The sequence below is a fragment of the Acanthaster planci genome, linkage group LG09, assembly GCF_054643075.1.
Source record: "Acanthaster planci isolate LZ-2023a linkage group LG09, COTS_SCS, whole genome shotgun sequence".
NCBI lineage: Eukaryota > Metazoa > Echinodermata > Asteroidea > Valvatida > Acanthasteridae > Acanthaster > Acanthaster planci.
Window position 1 is genome coordinate 17,446,956 of NC_141785.1, and position 18,538 is coordinate 17,465,493.

General features: G+C 44.9%; 2 protein-coding genes across 2 annotated transcripts in view; one reads left to right on the forward strand and one right to left on the reverse strand.

Moving 5' to 3' along the window:
* LOC110976553 (uncharacterized) overlaps window positions 1-1,267 on the forward strand; it is a 28,601-nt gene extending 27,334 nt beyond the window's left edge. The window contains exon 4 of the mRNA XM_087140671.1: window positions 185-1,267. Coding sequence (XP_086996797.1) covers window positions 185-319 — 135 coding nt within the window. The 3' untranslated portion in view covers window positions 320-1,267. The remainder of the gene's footprint in view (window positions 1-184) is intronic.
* Window positions 1-17,000, reverse strand: part of LOC110976687 (uncharacterized) — a 39,549-nt gene extending 22,549 nt beyond the window's left edge. The window contains exon 1 of the mRNA XM_022230178.2: window positions 16,166-17,000. Coding sequence (XP_022085870.2) covers window positions 16,166-16,196 — 31 coding nt within the window. The 5' untranslated portion in view covers window positions 16,197-17,000. The remainder of the gene's footprint in view (window positions 1-16,165) is intronic.
* Between the last annotated feature and the right edge of the window lie 1,538 nt (window positions 17,001-18,538).

Below are 18,538 nucleotides of genomic sequence, written 5' to 3' on the forward strand. Positions count from 1 at the left end.
CCGTCCGGCTGATTGGTTAAATGACTTGATACACGCCACAGCATGACACCGGACATTCTGTGGGCGATTTCCCGGAATGGTGGCCGTGCGAAGAATAATTCCATCACCACTTTGGAGTCTTCTGGGAGATGAAGGTTTCCTTCCCTTACCTTTTTTAATTAAGGCCTCGTCTTTTTCGTTTTAGGGAGTACGTGAGGCCGATAATGCGACTTTGACAGCACCGCGACGTTCCTTGAGGAAGTCGAGGGGAAAAATCGCACCAGCAACCAGACAAAATTCGACAGCAACAAGGTGTATGGTACCCGTAATGTGTACTTAACATATTGATTGATATTTGCGCCAAAACAACACAATTAACACAGTAGTAAAAGCACATGTTCCTATCAAAATAACCGCAGCAACACACTATGGAACATGTCACCTTGGACATGAAACATGTGTAGGTCTGTTTGATATATGATTAAACTTTTTCCTGGTTTATCTAATTTTGGTGTTGTTTTTAATGGATATTCGTTAAGAATTAAAATTGAGAAATTAAGCTGTAAAACGACTCCATTGTGAGACTACCAAGACAGATTTGTACTGCAATAAAGTCAACGTGTAATCCATAACGGTGGCCAATAATCCATATTGATGGTCGATGTGTAACACAAGAAACTGACGTTCTACTTTACCTATACGTGGCACGCTGGCGTATTTTCCCCATATAGTTTTGCGGTAACTCTATCCTGAAAATATACTACACAAATACTTTTTGACACCGGCATATAAATACTCGTGGGCTGTATGTGTGTCACAATGCTCTACTGGAGATGCAGCGTGGACTATAATATATACCACGGCTGTGATGTTATTCCGCACAAGTAAGCACCCTTCACGCCTCCCTTATCCTTTACGTATTGTACATGTTAAATAGGGGCCTACATGTACTTTGTTCTTCCACATTGAGTTTCAATAATTGAAGCAAATGCTTGAATAGTGCGAAGTCGATAGTGGCCTTGCTTCAATAAAGAAAATGAACACTCCGGGGGGGGGGGGCCGACAATGGAGGCTGTGTTGGGGGAAGATGACGGGGAAGCTAAGAGTGTTTCGCAACCCTTCCGTGGTGATTCGTTTTCTCAGAGATTTTGTTTTATTAATATACATATCAGAAAATATCCGTCAGTGTTATATTTCTTATGATGTTGGTGTTCTGGGAGGCTTGTTAGGTGGAGTAAGTCTTAAAATTGCTAGGGAACAATAAAGCGCTTATTTTCGATTCATCAAATCCTTTTAAAGAACTGATAGGCTTGATTATTATTTGGTTGGTCTTGGCGCGAGAGGAAAAGTGCCATAAAGCCCACGTCGGAACGTTTTGCCTTGACCAGAAGCACCCCTCATGGGTTGAACAGAGCCAGGTTTGTCGGGAGTGTTCATTTTGCTGGTAGCAACGTGACCCTAATGTGTGCATTTCACTAGACTGGATCCCGTCGTCTGGTACACAGTCTCCAGACGTCTTACAGACGCCCTTCGAACAAAGGGACCGGTAGCGGGTATTGAAACTCGCAGAATCCTGTCGGTTTTATGTAAATGAAAACAATGCCCGCTCTATGCACAAATCAATCATGTGCTGAATTTTTTGCCCTTTCTTCTTCGTTACCAAAAATAACTTCCATAAATAAAATGTAACACAATAACAGTACAGTGTGGCCAATATGCGACCGAAGCGACCAGATCCCTATACGTTATTCGGTCCTTGGCAACACGTAGAAGGTTGACATAGGAGGAGTACATGAGACCTCCTGGACCCAAGTGAGCCTTGGACGACCTTGGTCGTCGCCAGCCGCGAGGAAGTTGCTGTGAGGCTGCCTGTAGGATCTCCTGCGCTGGCGTGCCAGGTGGAGGGCGGGCCACGTGGACCAGGAGATTTAGCCTGCGTCGCTTTGTAAGCTGTGTCGTTGGCAGCGGGTTGTAGTCTTTAGCTTGCACTTCTTTGTTCGAGATGAAATCGTGCCAGCGGATGCCAAGTCCTGTGGAAGGCGTCCAGTTTGCGGCTGAGGGATTCTGTGGTGGACCATGTTTCGCAACCGTGAAGAAACACAGACATCACTATTGTATTGAACAGCCGCAGTTTGATCTTTAGGCTGACTTTGGTGTGATTCCAGACTCGTGCGAGGCGACCGAATGCCCCGCGAGCAAGCTGCAGTCTATTTAAGATTTCTGGCTTGGAGGAACATGAAGATGAAATCTTTACGCCTAGATAGTTGAAGTCCTTCACCACCTCAACATCCTGGTTGCACGCATCGACGGGCATGGGTAATGGAGGTGCTGAAGTCAGACAAAGACTTGATCTTGGTCTTGACCCAGCTAATTGTGAGACCAGGTAGGGATGCTTCCTCCGACAGGGTGGTAAGAGCATCAGACAATTTATCCCGAAGCTCACCAAATTTGACCACCTCATCCACGTAGCAAAGGTCTGCTACGATTGAATGGTAGGGCAAACGAAGATTTGGAGAACGTTCCAAGTGGCGGCTGAGGCAAAAGTCAACAGCAACGTTGAACAGGTTGGGAACGACTACACAGCCCTGCCTGATACCCGAGGTAGCGGGGAAGGGATCCGACAGGCGGCCCTCAGCTCTCAGCACGTTGTATCCGTGTAGAAGGCTTGCAGGAACTTTGTATACTTGGAAAGCACTCCAATGCCGCGCATAAATTGCCATAGAGGAGAACGGTCGAGTGTGTCGACACTGCCTTGAGGTCTATGTAGGCTGCCAGCAGGGGCTGATGGAATTCCCGTCTGTACTGTGCCAAGACAAGCAGAGCTAGAATGCAGTCAATTGTGGAGCGCTTCAGAGTAAAACCGTTTTGCTGTGGACATCTTTTAGACAGCAGGAGTGGCTGTATACATTTCAAGATGACTGCTCTTACCACTTCGGTGGGGATGGAAAAAAAACTTAAGGGGCCGATAGCAAGCGGGATTTCTGGCATCGCCTTTTATATTCTTGTAGTAGGAGACAATTTCCCCTTCCTTCCAGTCCATGGGTACTGCGTCGGTGACCCAGGCTTTCTTACAGAGCTTGGCCAGACGTGGTGCTACAGTGTTGGCGATGGCTCTTTAGCATCTCAGGTATGATGCCATCTGCTCCTGGAGCTTTGCCAGAGGGTACCTTCTTGAGGATGCCCTTGATTTCCTCAGTACTGGGAGGGTCGAGGGAGAGTGTTTCATCTAGGGTGCCAGCAGCGGCGTAATGAAGAAGATGGGGGCTGTGGTTGAGGCGTGCAGAGCACTGCCCTGTAGTGTTCACACCATCTGGCCAACTTTGCTGATGGTTCACTCAGAAGGGACCCACCTGCCCTTAGCAAGGGAGACGATGATTTAGCACGTTGGTTGCTTGCACAGAGGACGTTGATGCATTGTAAGCAGAGCGAGTGTTATGGGTTTTAAAATCATGCTCTGCAGCACCAGCTAGTTTGTCATACCGTGGATTGCGGTCTGCCCGGAGACTTTGGAGTTGAAGCCTGAAAAAATTACGGTAAGTAGTGATCTCTTCAGCAGTGCGTAGCTGGCGGCAACGCTCTGCGAGGTCAAGTGATGTGGTAGAGATCCAAGGCTGCTTTCGTTTGCGTCGCATGCCTAGGACGGAGGAAGCAGCGGGGACGAGCATATAGGTAATCTGGGGCCAATCCTCCTCGAATGTTTCTAGTTTGGCAAGCAGAGGAAACCTGCTAGCCGCCTCAATAGCACATTTCTGAGTGATCTCTGGCATCAGCAATTTGTCATTGTCTGGCTGGAGCAAGACGGGGCCTGTTCTCTGTGTTCCTGCCCTCAAGTGTAGGAGTAGGGTGGCTGCCAGCAGACGGTGGTCGGTGTTCCCAAGCTCTACGCTTCGAAAAACGCGGAGGTCAGTGGCAATTCCCCAGCGTCCGCTGACAAGGATGATACAAGGGGAAGTAGTGACTACCTCCCTCCGCTTCGCGTTGAGAGGTAGTCAAGCTGACTCTTCAAAATCCACCTTTTTGTCTTGATAGCATTTTTCCAGGAGCCCCACTGCCTTGTCAGTAACTGCCTTCGTATATTTTGAATCTTTATTCAGCACAATGAGTTCATGTTTACATAAAGACGGAAATCTAACGTAGTCTTGTACTCACAGACGCCATTGTTTTTCTCAGCTGCTAAATTTCCGTGTAATGATAGTCGAGTGCAGATGTGCATAGAAACAGGGCTTCAATAGTGTAGTGCTGACATACGGTTTGGGTCTTTACTGTAATAGGTATTAGGATACAACTCCAGACTGGTTCCGTAAAGATTACATGACACAATATATTTCCGCAGCCGGTTCCAGAGGGATGTTTTGGGGCTACCAGAAAAACTATCACACAGCAGCGAGGTGGATACTCACCGGTATGACATCACCTGGTCGCGTATTATTTCTACTTCCCAGACGCGATATGGAATCGGTCAATGACGCGCTCCGATTTGCTCATGAATATTATGAGGTGTCTTCGGAGCGGCGACAGCATTGGGATGCCATGTGGCTTGGTGGATATGCCGATGCATAAACCAGGTTCTTAGAATCTTAAGGTTGTACGTGGCACAGATCTTCAGTGTGAGATCACCGTTATCGTTGGTTACCTTGGAACTGTGAGGCCAACAATATGACTGAGGCCGTCCCCGGACGGGCCCACTATGGCGTTCATGTCTCAAAGGACCACGACTTTATTATGCCAGCACACCCTACGGAGCTGGTCGTGTAGAAGGCTATAAAAGGCCTCCTTGGTAGCGTCTTCAGCCATGTCAGTAGGGACGTAGCAAGCAATGGTGAACAAATAATCGTGGGTGTGCCTTATAGTCTTGCATAGAGCAGGCAAGAGCTCATGGGCTTCTAGTGAACAATAGAGGACACGTGCCTGTGATGAACTTCTAGGGCAATACCCTTACACATGATGATTGACGTTGCCACTCCACAGCAGCTTGTAGCTTGCTGTCTAGAATGACTTCACCAGAGCCAGTCCTTCGTACTTCCTGCAGACCTGCAATGGCTATGTCCAACCGGATGAGCTCAGCAGCTAGAAGTGCGTCATGACCGGGCGGAGTAAGAGTTTACACATTCCACGTGGCAATACGTAGAGGGTGCTTGGTGAGATTTAGGGGAGCTGCGTTTGCTGGGAGATTGGGGTAACCCCTCCCCGAGCGGTTTAAGGGATACCCGTCATTACGTCCGGCGGTGCGGCAAACCCTACTGGGGTGGGCCGGCCCCGGCCCTATTTGACCTATAGTGTGACTGGTAGACGTATCAGAAGACTTTTTACAGGGGTGGCTTGCTGGTCTTACACCCAATCCTCGACCCGAGGTGGGGGTGTTGCATTTAGTCAGTCTCCTACCAATTGACCTGTCCCGCTTGGTTTGACCTGCCAGGGTATGAAGCCCCGGCTAGCAAAACTCTCCGGGTCACTGGAACACACCCTCACTACATCAAGGCGCAACTCGTTAAAGGACTCAATAACCACCGAAAATGATAAAATGATTTATCGATTATAATCATTGAATATATATAATAATCATATATTATCACATTGTGATCAACAGAGGCTTTGGAAGGATAGGTACTTGTGCTTTATTCGCCTCCCCGCTGAAATGTAATTCCTGTTAAAGCATTACTATTTGCTTGACAAAAAAATTAAATATTCAGGTCTAATTGCACACCTTAAACCAAGCTGCTGGTCCTACGTAATTGGGACGGGAACCAGTCCAGCATTTCACGATCGTTCGTGAACCAGCGAAGTGCAGTTCCGACCAAAGGAGCTTCTATTGCTAGGAAATTTGCGCCCTCTCTTGGTCCACCTCAGGGCTTATTCATGTACTCCCAGATCTCTGCAGAACTTAACGCACAATGAAGCATGCAAGCACCAAAACTACTTAGGATCCTTTGCCTCTTTGTCCTGTACTAAGTATGTTCTATTGGATATTTTAGGGTAGAACGTAGGGGACACCGTGCATGTAACATGGTCACCCCTCCCGGCTATGCAAAATAGCCACAGTATACTTTCACCCAAAGAAGGTTCCCCCTTATCCATAGGCCTTCAGTTACAAATACATGCGTATTACTCAATGTGTGTTATGCATGTTGACGAAATATGGTGTCCTTATACTGGGGTGTTCGCACGTTGCGTGTGTGTTTCTTTCTGCACTTCTCCGTATAGTGGATGTGTCCTGGTTCATCTGATTCTGCTCGATTAGGCAACGATGCGTTGTGTAGCAATGCACCCCAGTGACGTATATAGTTAATTTTGTTGATTCACTCGGTGAAAACAGTCTCTCTGTCCCAGCCATGCAGCTACATGGTGCTGGCTTTGCCTCCGACGCAAGTCAGCTAGCCTAGGTTGTTTTCGTGCAGATTTATAATTTATCCTTGGGTTCCAAATAGAAGTCTTCGTGTTGACAAAAAGGTAAGTGCCATGACAGAGCAGTAAAAAATTAAAATCGATTGATGGTTCACCGGAGATAGGTATATTTGCGCTCTTCCTTGTCAATTACGTAGGTGTTTCAGTGTCCCTGTGTTTCACGCGAAAGAGCGCTCACGCATTGGAACGTGGAAAGCATCCGTTTTGCCTGCAGGAAAAATCGGTGTTATATATATTTCTGGCTTGAAATCAACTAATTACATCATTTTAAGTGAATTTTGCAATTACTGTGATTTGCTTCACCACTATCTTCAAAGAAAGATACGACGACAGGTTTAAATTAAAGGCTGTTTTGAAAACGAAGAACATCTCCATCATTTTAATAACCTCAAAGCACTGCGGTCGTATTATTGACATTTCTCTCTTTAGTTATTCACATGAAGATGTGTTCTGATGTACTGCTTGATATATCGAGCCTAGAAAAATATCAATGGCATCATTTTTATTTTAAATACGCCATGGCCCACGAGGAAACAAGCCTTGGTTCGATGCTTAATTTCTTAAGAAAATGAATGTGCTTGTTGATGTACGTGCTTTTGAGACAGCAACTCTTGGCTGGCGAGCTGTGCATATTGTGAATGCCTTCTCTACGACATGGATCAAGTCCATCCAAAGCAATCTATCTCAAAAGACTGCGTTTGCGTCTACGTACACACCCGGCACTCTGATAAGCTCCTCCTTTTCCTCTCACGGCGAAGTGATCCGACATCCGTTGAGTCTAATTGCCCTTTCGACACAACACGCCCTTACAAGTGGCACAACTTTGCCACAGCCGTTTCCAGCGCAAAATCGTCGTCCGCGGAACCCATTCAACTGTACGTTACTAATCAATCAATATTAAAAAAAAAAAAAAGCACGTGACGACACCCACGCGCGCGCGACGAGGCCAGCCGAGGAAACGGAAAGCTTGCTAACAACAGCGGCTGGAAAAGCCTGGCGGTTCATTCACAAAAATATTCTAGGGCCAGACAACACTGTGACTGCAAATCAATAAATCCTACATCATCCCTTGCGCTGTATGCTGTGTCTATTCCTCGATCGCCGCTACTCCAAAATGTGCTGTCAGCCAGATTTATGACGGAGACTTTCTCCTGGAGGTGCAATTTGCCCAGAAGAAAAATCCCGGCAGAAAGGTCGCTCCTCTGTTTTTTTCCCCAACTGCAATCGTCGAAGAAGCTGCCACGCCTCGTTTCAACATTCAAATGTCACCATAACAACCACAAGTGCACTGATATTTTAAGAACTCGGTAACGGCTTGAAATCCTGCTCACCCTTTAATCACCACAAGTGACAATTGTATAGTCACTCCGTTGTTTTTATTTGAATAAAAGTTCAACGGGCATTGACCTGCTGTGTAAGAGAACACGACACTTAGTCATGAGGTTGCGTTCAAGCCCTTTGAACGATGCCCCCTACGGTACTTCAGTCGCAGCAGGAAACCTTCAGAAATTGAAATCAAGACATTGTATTTTCTAGATTTTTCAGTCCTCGCGTTTTTTAATTGTTGTTTGTATTTCATGAAGAAATCTTTTTGCATGGACGACCTAATAGAGCTCTGTTGTGGGCAGGATATGTTGATAATGTACAGGGAACCGTTGCATATTTCTTGATTTCTTACCCTAAATTCAGAAGTGAGTTTAATGCTTTTGAACCTCAAGGGTTACTACATGCACAGTACCATTGTGTTAAGATTAAAGAAAATGATTGCAAGTTATTGGTAAGTATGCTATAAGGGGATTTCGAAGATGCAAGCTGTCATTATTACTTGTGGCAATCAAAGTCCGAAATTTCTATCGTTTCGGTCGCTTGAAAAACAATACCCGCGTGTGGGCAATTAGCAAGACGGTACATTTAGACGGCAATTGGGAAACAAGAACGGAAACTGAAAATCCAATCAGCATCTGAATGGCTCAAATCAGCAAAGAATATGTTACAAGCAAGTTTGTGGAAACCAACAGGTGGAAGGGCAGTCCACATTATGAGGCTTGTCAATGAAATTAAAATTGTGTCGCACTGGCGATTTTTACACCCATCGGTTCAAATAACTTTTGACAATGCCGCCTTCTGTTGATGTCTAAGTGGTTTCAATTTATTTTTGTTTCTAGTATCGTGCCTTTTTGTTTCTGAATGGTCAGCATAATTTTTAATAGCATCGGGGTCGCAACACATCCCTATGCTGTAGATCAATCGTTATTTATTGGTGGTTTTGATGATTTGGCAAAGTGTACACTCATACTGTATAGTTAGCACCAGGCTGGATTTTCATAACCACCATGAACCAAAGTACCGTGTTATATAATGCGAGCGTATCTCGGTACGTGATAAGTATCAAGGAAATTGTTAAGTGCTTAGATTGCACGACATAATGCACGGCAAAGGTTGCTCTTAATGAACCAAGAGCGCTCATTTTGCCTGGTCGTCATAAAGACGAGGATTAAAAGCAATTCTGGTTGGTTAATGACGATCTGCCGAGGTGCAGGAATACAGCGTCACTCAGCCTTACACCCCTGAGATGAAAATCCCCCCGTGCTTTGTAAACCCGCACTCACTTGAGAATGGAGAGTAATTGATTCCCATACCATGCCCTGCTTGGAGAGCCTTCCCACCGACTGTGACGGGATAAGATGTCAATATTGTCGACTGCAAACTCGCTGTGACTCCACACCCTTGCTTGCGATCGAAAGAGCAGGGCCTCGCTAATCATTGTCTTAAATTCAAAGGGCAAGCGATCGGTGTGCAAAATATGACTAATGAGAACAAACTTCCGAGAAAGCGGTCAGGCTTTCATGACAAAACAGTGAGTTGTAGAAAGGTGTTTGGTATTTGTTAATGAAAAGCGACATTGAGTGCATTAGCATAATTCAGTGATAAAGATAATGAAAATGTGCCGATAGGTTTGAAGGTTGGTTTTGAACTCTTCAAATCTTCCTTTTTATGTGGGGCGGAAATCAAAGCTGATGAAGACAATTGACAATGCAAAGCGTTTTCCGTCGATGACATATTTTCCATTGACTGTGCTCAGGTGCTTTCTTAAGTTGGGCCATATCTTTCAGTGGGTCGTTTCCTAAAGAAAATTATGATCGTCGTTTGTAAAAGCGTAAATGATTAATCGGGTAAGTTTTTATTGTACAATTTTACTAAACATGCATGAAACGTAACAAGTTTTCGAAATTTCACGCAACTACTATTTAAAAAGGTAACACCTCTGGGACTTCATCATTTTAAAACAATTTAACAGAAAAAAAACCTCATCATCTCTGCCAAACGTGCATAACTTCGCTTTTTCTTCACCTGAAAAAAAAACCCACAAGGACGTAGCTATGTACACTTCTGCTACCAGCCCCTCCCCAGCGAGAATGGAAAACAAGGTAACCTCACAATCTGAGACGATGGCTATTGCTTTTTCTCCTTATTCCTCTTTAAGCTTTTCTACGTGCTGTTGACATTAATATTTTGGTAATTTCAAAAAAATGGAAAAAAAAAACCACTTGATTTGGCTGTTCGGGCGTTGTTATTTCTTGCCTGGCACATACAAGAGGACGCTGCCGCCAAAGTACGCCCCTTTATAGAGAATTGCTCCATTATACTTCAGGTCAACGGTTTCCCGCTTTATTAGGAAAAAAAAGTGACCGCATTGGGCTGTAAAAGATGCCAAGCTTACCAAACACGATGAACATCTATGACACGTACAATGCTCTAAAGTGGTTATTAAAAAGATTATGCATGGTAGCCAGTTTTCCGGTAAGAACTTTTGTTCCACAGGGACATCCATGAGTAGATCTTTTATACTATATAGCTATGTAGCCCTCGGTAACAAAAGCAGTTACCAGAAAGATGGCTTCTAGGCAATACAGCTCATTCATGGCATTATGTGAAACAAGAAATCATTATCCCAGCCACGAGAATGGAGTATCCGCCCCGAGCTGTAGTGCACCCCCGATCGGCGAAAGAAAGACGGGTGCAAAGCGGGTTCTTGCACGCGTTCTGCCGCAATAATTAGTTACGCGAACTCAGCGTTAAACTCGTATTATACTTGCGCGCCTCATGGCGCGCTTATGCGGTGTGTACTAAAAAGTCACGCCCAGCGGATTATCTGGATAAGTTTCATTCAGTTTTCTCTATTGGCCAATTTCATTCTCCAATTAAGAGTTGGGCGGGGCACAGTGTCTGAGGAGTGCAGCAAGGTTCGCGCTCTTGTGTGAAGGCCGTCTCCGCACTGCCCCCACCGGAACAGATTACTGACCGCGGGAGGGTGTCGTTCAAAGACAACAAACTGATATCTCACGAAGTCTCTCCAATTATCCAAAACCAACAACCTGTCTGCCCCGCGATGTCGAAAGTTCCTACAGACCTGCACGCCTTACCTCTGATAACAACGTGGACCCGCTGGAATAAAACAGGAACCGCTTTTCCCCAAGGGACACACACTTTCATGCCGACTCTGCAGCGCCGCCAACCAGTCTGGACTTGTGCTTTTGAATAATTTTTACAAAGTATACAGGCTCTGTTTTGGTTAGATTTTGAAATCGGCGCCATCAGATGAATCTCAAACGCGGCCTCGATTGTGCACCCAGCGCAAACACCTACGTTCTGCCGCAACCTGTTGAGACTGTGTGCTCAGGTAATGTCTCGCTTGAAAGATTCCTGTGTCCCGAAAATAATTGCAGCATTACAGCCACCGTTTCCACCAAACGCATCTCAAATTATTGTGGTGGTAAATTGAGTCCAACTGGTCATTGTGCAGACCACTTACACCGGCGCCAGTAAATCGAAATTGAATCAAGCATAAAAGGAAATGTTTCAAGATTTCCAAGGTAAAGTATTGAGGATTGAATGAAAAATATCATTATTGATACAATGTTTTCTAAAGTTATAATAATAATTTCAGTTTAACTTTTCCCTTGTTTAGTTCAATCATTCTGCCGTCCCCAGTATTTTCTAATATTAAAATTTTGTGCAATATTAATTTACTTCGACGGGTTAGACAGAAGTATATGCCTCATTACACATGTATGCCATCATTGCGAAGTATTCACAGGCATAAGCCTGTGTGAGCTATTTTGGGATTTTTAATGAGAAATACAGTTGGCCTGTAAATTAAAAATAACACCAACATGTCACGTGTACACAGCAGACTGACATTGGTCGATTTAGGCAGTTGGGCATCGCTGCGCGTACTGTACTCTCTTCTATATGCAATGGTCTGAAGCACGTATCTTCAAGTTCAATAGTTTTGAACATTGAAAGTGGTATACGATTTCTGTGGGAACTATGGCTTTTGGTAACAAGGGTTTTTCCCCATACAAGTAGTTTCTTCACGGAAAAAAATCACTTATCACTGTACGTTGGATCTCACAATCACCACTCCAACTACCACCAACACTCAAGCTTCCACAACCACCAACACGCGTACGCCACCACTGGTCCCACTCAAGTACACCAGCGACACTAAAGTCGTTGCGTCAAATCACCCAGCCTGAAGCTAACCATGATGATATTTAATAGACCAATTTGCCGTTCTTGGTCATTACCATGTCTTGCACGTAATGCGACATGACTTCGTGCTTTCACTCACGTTTTTTTTTATACAGTCGAATGCCATGCGAAGAACCAGAAGTCACTCGTACAAGGAACACGGACGCTGTCTTATCGTGTGCGTGTCTTCTTTGGGGAACTGAAGTCCACTTCAGCAATGGAACATGTGTTTGGACTGAAATCATTCCGCTTGAATAGCACCACGCACTTGCAGGTACTACTTCCCGTTAATATTTGATGAGTTCCTTGCCCCGCAAAAGGTCAACCCTTGTTTCTCCATGAGGTGTCTTGTTATGGGACTTGATGCGAAGACCTATAAATGATTGAAACTACGGCAAACTCAGGTGGACGATTTTAAAATGAGGAAAGCCGCTGAAACAAAGGCATTTCACGAGACAAGTGGCGGATGTGACATTTAACCTGCGCAAGGTATTGCCCTCAAGCCTACACCGGACTAAAATTTTCATGAAAATGTCACTACCTACATAAATTTATCAAAACGCAATTTCATGCTATTAATCGTCCGCCATTTTGGTCTATATGATGCTCTCCGTACGGCGCATTCATGTGATACTTGTTGGAAATTCATTTCATGGTGCAACATTTTCTGTGCATTAAATTCTCAATTACAATTCCTTAATTTTCCCCCCAAATTTTCGAGTCACTTGGAGATGTTATTTTCAGCCGCGATGTGTGTTACAAAAACGTATGCCTTTGATTACCAATGGAAGGTAAACTGACCAAGTGCTTTATCCCTGTAGCTGTGCTTGCTTCATACGATAGCAACTTCCTGAACCGCCGCTTGTAGTGGGTGGAGGCGGTCCTTGTTCAAATGTCATGCCTCTTCGATTTTGTTGTTGCACCATTTCGGGGCTACTTTCACCACCAATGCGATGATCACTAGTGCAGGACACGCAATGGCGTTTCTGCGTAGATGCCTCCATAGAGGACCCCCAGGCGGATGGCCTGAAGACAGATGTCAAACATTCGATTTGATCGAACGCGCCCCATTGATTGTAGGACATTACGGCTAAGTGGTAGAACAACGTTGTTTTGGTGAGAAACTGCTCGGACGAACAAACTTTTCTGCCATTATGCGGTTGCTTGTCATTACTACGTCTTACTGGCTCGATAAACTCATGACGTCTTTCAAGCTGCTATTTTTGAGCTTGCAAAATATAATTCAATAGACCCCCCTTACGTGTTTGTGTTTTTGCCAAGCCCGCGAGCTTACATTCAATCACATACTGTGTACATATTTTTCACGTGTAATTTCCGCCAGCTCCACTAGTGTTGACAAAGGAGGGCTTTTCATTTTCAGTTTAAAACGAGGATACACCATGACAAAAATGCCATGGTTGATGGCCTCATCTTGCCTAATAACCCGCTTTGTAATGTATCCCCAGTCGCAGAAAGAAGCCCATGAAAAGCACGAAGGCAAACACTCAGCTGCAATTTGTGAATGAACCTCGCGTGCCGCACTCGATGGGTCTATGAAGCATGATTAAATTGACGTAAGTTTGCCATCGATCGATTTGACTGCGTGTGTACGCATAGGTCGTAGTCAACAGGTTCTGGTGCGGCACGCCGTCTCGCAAACTGCCCATAGCATTCAAAATTGTGACATGTAGGCCTCATACAGCCCAATTCCAAACCGGAAATTTTAATTTCTTGTGGCCGTCACTGGTCTTATGATGACAAATCTAGTTCTGACTTTAACCTCGGTTTGGTTGCCATAAACATGAGGACGATGTTGATCATGAGAATCGGTGTTGATCGTTATAGTTTCACACGTTTAATTGTTGCCTAGGCCTCCTGACTGATTGACGTAGCGTCTCTCCCTATGACTTTTGGCGCGTCTCGAGCGGCACTTGTAGGCACGAAACTAGACCGACCGAATCTCCAACGGGCTTTTGTTTATCAAAACATCTTGAATGTAACTTGAAGCGTCACAGTGCGCTTTTTGCGTGGATGCGTGCCTGAAACGGGATCCAACTGCCTTCTCGTCGCATTAGCGAATGCCGTCAACGATATTTACGTGGCCGAAATGCAATGGCATCCTTGCTTGCTTCCCACTTTTCCACCTTTTTTCAACCTTGGCATCCGCCTTACAAATGCCCCCATCCCTTCGCTAACCTTTTTCGATAACGAAATAAACACATTGAGAGCAAAACTTTCACATAAAATAAAAAATAAAAACACTATTAACCAGGTGTTTTCTCATTACACTTGCACGAGGTCATAAGATTACTTCCTTAATAAGCTATGGCAACTAACACCTATGCTATCTTATGGATGAAGAGTTGATAATAAGAAATATCTTCATAGCCGATGCCAAGGTGTCACATCATTGGTGCGTTTAGAATCGTGTCGAATGAAGCGACTTACATATTCATCTAAAAGGCGTACGTGTTGAAAATCACACTCTAGCCAATTTGAATTGTAAAGAGAGTACAGGAATTTTGAACTCACATAACAAATTTAAATTCGGTGTAGGTTAGGGGCCTATGGGGAAATTAACCGAGTGACGAATAAATGACAAAGCAAGTTAATATTCTTTGTACCCCGTTTAGGAAGAATAATCGGGCTCTCTAAACTTGCGTCATGATTTGCAAACAATAAATCGAAAGAAAAACAACAACATTTGCTTCGATGACTGATGAAACCCTCTGAAAGCAATGTGATATTGATATTAAAAGATATACACTCAAAACTAGGTTGCGATCTTTTTTGACTGTAAAAGCTTATTACACAAGACAAAATCATATAAGCTGGTACTGAAAAAAATTAGGGCACCGAAAATATTACGTCACTAAAACCCAGTAAACCGATATATAAGTGCAGTATTATTTGAATGTGAAGATTGACATGTTTTACATTAAACCACAAATAGATCAGAGACGAAACCGTTAACATGTGCACCTCATTTTTTAGGGGAGTTTTCTTATGATACAAAATTGGACAATCTGTCAAGAAAACTATTCATTTTGCTCCCCAGACTCAAGAGGGGGATGCACTACTGGGTGGAGTAGACGCACAGATCATTTCAATGAGTGTTTTTACACATTACACTAGGTAAGAATTCAAGACCTGAAGCTGAACTTCATCAAGGACCACGAAATCTTTTCAAAAATCGACACAAATAAGCTAAAGCCACAGCAAGTACTCGTGCGAAACCGTTGGCCTGTTAGGACCAGTTTAAATACGAAATGTTATTCGTTTTCTTTTTTTTTATTAAATAATTTCTATTCGATAAAGTGTTGATTGAAATTGACCCAATTTCCTCGCCCGTTTCCCAACATTCATCATCAGTTGCTTCCTGTTCTGATCTGAGTTGCCTCTCTGGTCATTAGACGGGGGCAAGCCCACGCAATGGAAGTGCGTATAATCACGTAGAATTTACACAGCAATTAAGTACGTTTTTAATGCCATTACGTGCAAACAGGACCGACTTTTGTCCCGCTTTGTCCCCCACCCTTCATATGAAGGTAAAACGTAAAGGCTTGTGGTTTACCGTGGTTTTTTAATGCGCTGATAGATCACTAATGTGGCATTTGTGCACTATTTCAACTAACACGCTGTGTTGTTGAGGCTGTGTGGGTGTGTGCCTGTCTGTCCGTCTGTCTGTCGTGCTGTGTTGTTATTTGCACTGTTGCTATCTGTTGGTGGGCGTTAGTACGTCTGTGTAGTGTCTACAACCTGACTGATTTTCCAAGTGACGTTTGGGGCGGTAATTGGCGCTTGAAAAGTAGTGTACAAAAATAATAAAATTAACGACAATTCCATGTCCGATGAGACTATGTAGCTGAAGTAGAAAAAAATGTACTTGTTTTATGGGGAAAATGCGCGTGACTGATAGCAACCTGCATGCACTAACTGAGCTCAGAATGGTTTACAATGATGATTTTAACTTGAATATACAATCAATTGTGTTGTTTAACATCTACAAGAAATCGCACCATGGTCTGCCCCAAGCACTTATTATGGATTCCCATAGGCCTATGCCTTTCACATCGTGAATATTTTACCACGATGATGAATACGTTTCAGGTGACCGAGAGAGTGGAGTTGGATCACGTCCAAGAAATTTTGCGCGCGTTCTCACATGTACGCGCCTCCTCAACAGGTGATTTCCCTCTTTCTTTGCAAATGGTTTTTAAAAAGAGAGAAAGTGATAGCTTCAACTTACCAGCTCCGTTTAGGAAATTCATAAGGCACATTGTGGATGCAGGCGCCTCTTCTGAATGCTCTCCACGAGGCTTAACTGAGGTGTTGCTGTCCGACACACACAAAAAATCTGACGATGCGACTACAAGGAGAACACCCGACGTTGAGCTTTAACAAAAAAGATCTATGCTTTCATCTGTAGGGCTGGCTACAACTATGCTAATTGCTAATGGTTGAGACGGTTCCTCTTGTATACCAAAACGACTTCTGAATTGTACGACTGGTATGGGCCCGTTTTATACGGCAGACGCTTTGACGGTGACGCAATCGCATGCACTGCCGATGAAAGCACGTTGGTTCGGCTGTATTGTGATGGGCGGAAATTGGGCATCGCTAAATTACCGGGCAAATTGCTGACACGTGGGGTAGACCCCTCCGGAAGAAAAAACGAAACACGGCCCCAGCGCTCCAGGAAGCAGAGAGAGTTCGCAGTGTCGGGAAAAGATCAGAAGCTGTGACGCTCTGCTGGTTTGGGGGATGGCTCCAGCGCGTGATCAGGTCACTGGTTGCGGCTGGAGTAAACGATCACCGTATTGACACAGCGACAAGAAGTGTTGGTGGACGTGGTCTTTGGGTATCGCGGCAACCTGTATGAACCGATACCGGCGCGTGACCTGGTCCCGCCTGATTGATTATCTTGTCCGCCGTGAATACGGGGCTCGCCTCTTTTGAGTGACGGGCGCTCAGACGCGGCTTACCGCTGTCAGGTACACAAAGATGCTGATGAAGACGGGGAGGGATGAGAGAATCAGTGGGAGGAGGGGAGGTCGGACGTGCTGTACACTCGCGAGTGCTGCCCAAGTGAAACAGAGATGTGCGCTATTGTATTAAAGGACATTTATAGCTCCAGTGCTGCAGAGGAGGCGTGCTGTTGATGAGTGTGTGGGCTTTGGGTCTTTAAAGGGCCACGGCCGTTCATGGCTGCTGTTCGGTTTGAAAGGACCACCGTCTCGTGCTTTTTCTCCACCGGAGACGTCGCAGACCGGCTCCTTCAAGGTTTTAATCTGTCCCGTGGGGCTGCAGAAACCTATTAACGGTCTGTCGATCGATGTCTCATGGTCTGATTTTTTTCTTTTACGTCTCAGGGTCTCCTCTGTGATGAAGTAACCAAAACAATTCGGTTTTTCTATGGTTCATGTGCTCTTCAGTACACCTTAGATTGATCAATTGCATAATGAACATCCCCATTAGCTGAACAACACCCCCATGTTACCTGTCGGCCAATCAGTAGAAATGGAAAAAGGATTTAAATATAGCGTTACTAAATGGCTGAGGTAATTCTCTTTAGGGTGCCGTCACGTCACGTTCAGGCCTTTGCATTTCGTACCTCTCTTATTCTTTGGTGTAGCAACTTTATCTTTTCATTTCTGTTTTCTGTTTATGCTTAAATAAGTAAATGACATTTCAGTTTGAAAACTAAAAAAGTTACACAATAAACTGATGACCTGTCATTTGGTCCCTTACAGTTTAACATTGAATGGTTCATGTTAAAAAAGGGCTTTCGAAATGAGGCCGTGTTTGATAGGTAAATTTGTGCCCACGCGTACGCACGTGTGACGAAAATCGTCCGTGATGCATCAAAGGTATGACTGAAAATAGTTATCTTGAGTGGAAGGGCAGACAACGACACAGTCGTCAGATAAACGTGATTCCTCCACTGTTGCTTGGAGATGCGAGGACGATGACTAACTGTCCAGTTTGCTGGCCTTTTCACACAAACGGGGCACCTCACCGTGACGCACACCGATGCGTCCACTTCCCCATCCTCCCCGGCGCACGCAAAGTCCGCGCCCAGCCGTACGCACCGGCCCACCCCCGCACCACCTCTCAGTCAGTGGCTAGACCCTCGAGGGGAAACACGGGCCGTCGTTAGCTGTCACCGTAACATTATCGACGCGGCTGGATAGAGGATTACTCGGCGTGGCCAACTTTGGCTTTGACGTAATAGCCCGAGCGAGTGAGACCATGGCAGTGCCCAGCCCTTCCCGATCAAAAGCTAGGGAAAGAAACATTATCACTCTAAACGCATAGGTGGATACCCACAGACTTCTGCAGAACAGCCGCAGTCCAAAATTGCCGTTATTCAACACCGACGAGAATGATTAGGCGAGTCTAAAAAAAAAAGAGCAAGGGGGCATTGGCCAGCATCGGTTGCGTGCATGGGGCACGTGTTGCATGTTTCTTAGCTGTTTACATGCTGGCACGCATGACTAAGAGCTTCCAATACCGACGCGAGTCATCACTGCATCGCTTGATCACGGCCGTATTTTTCTATCAATCCCTAAACCGTCTGCTCTAGAGCTGCATTTAGACATGAAGAAGTGCCGCGAAAAAC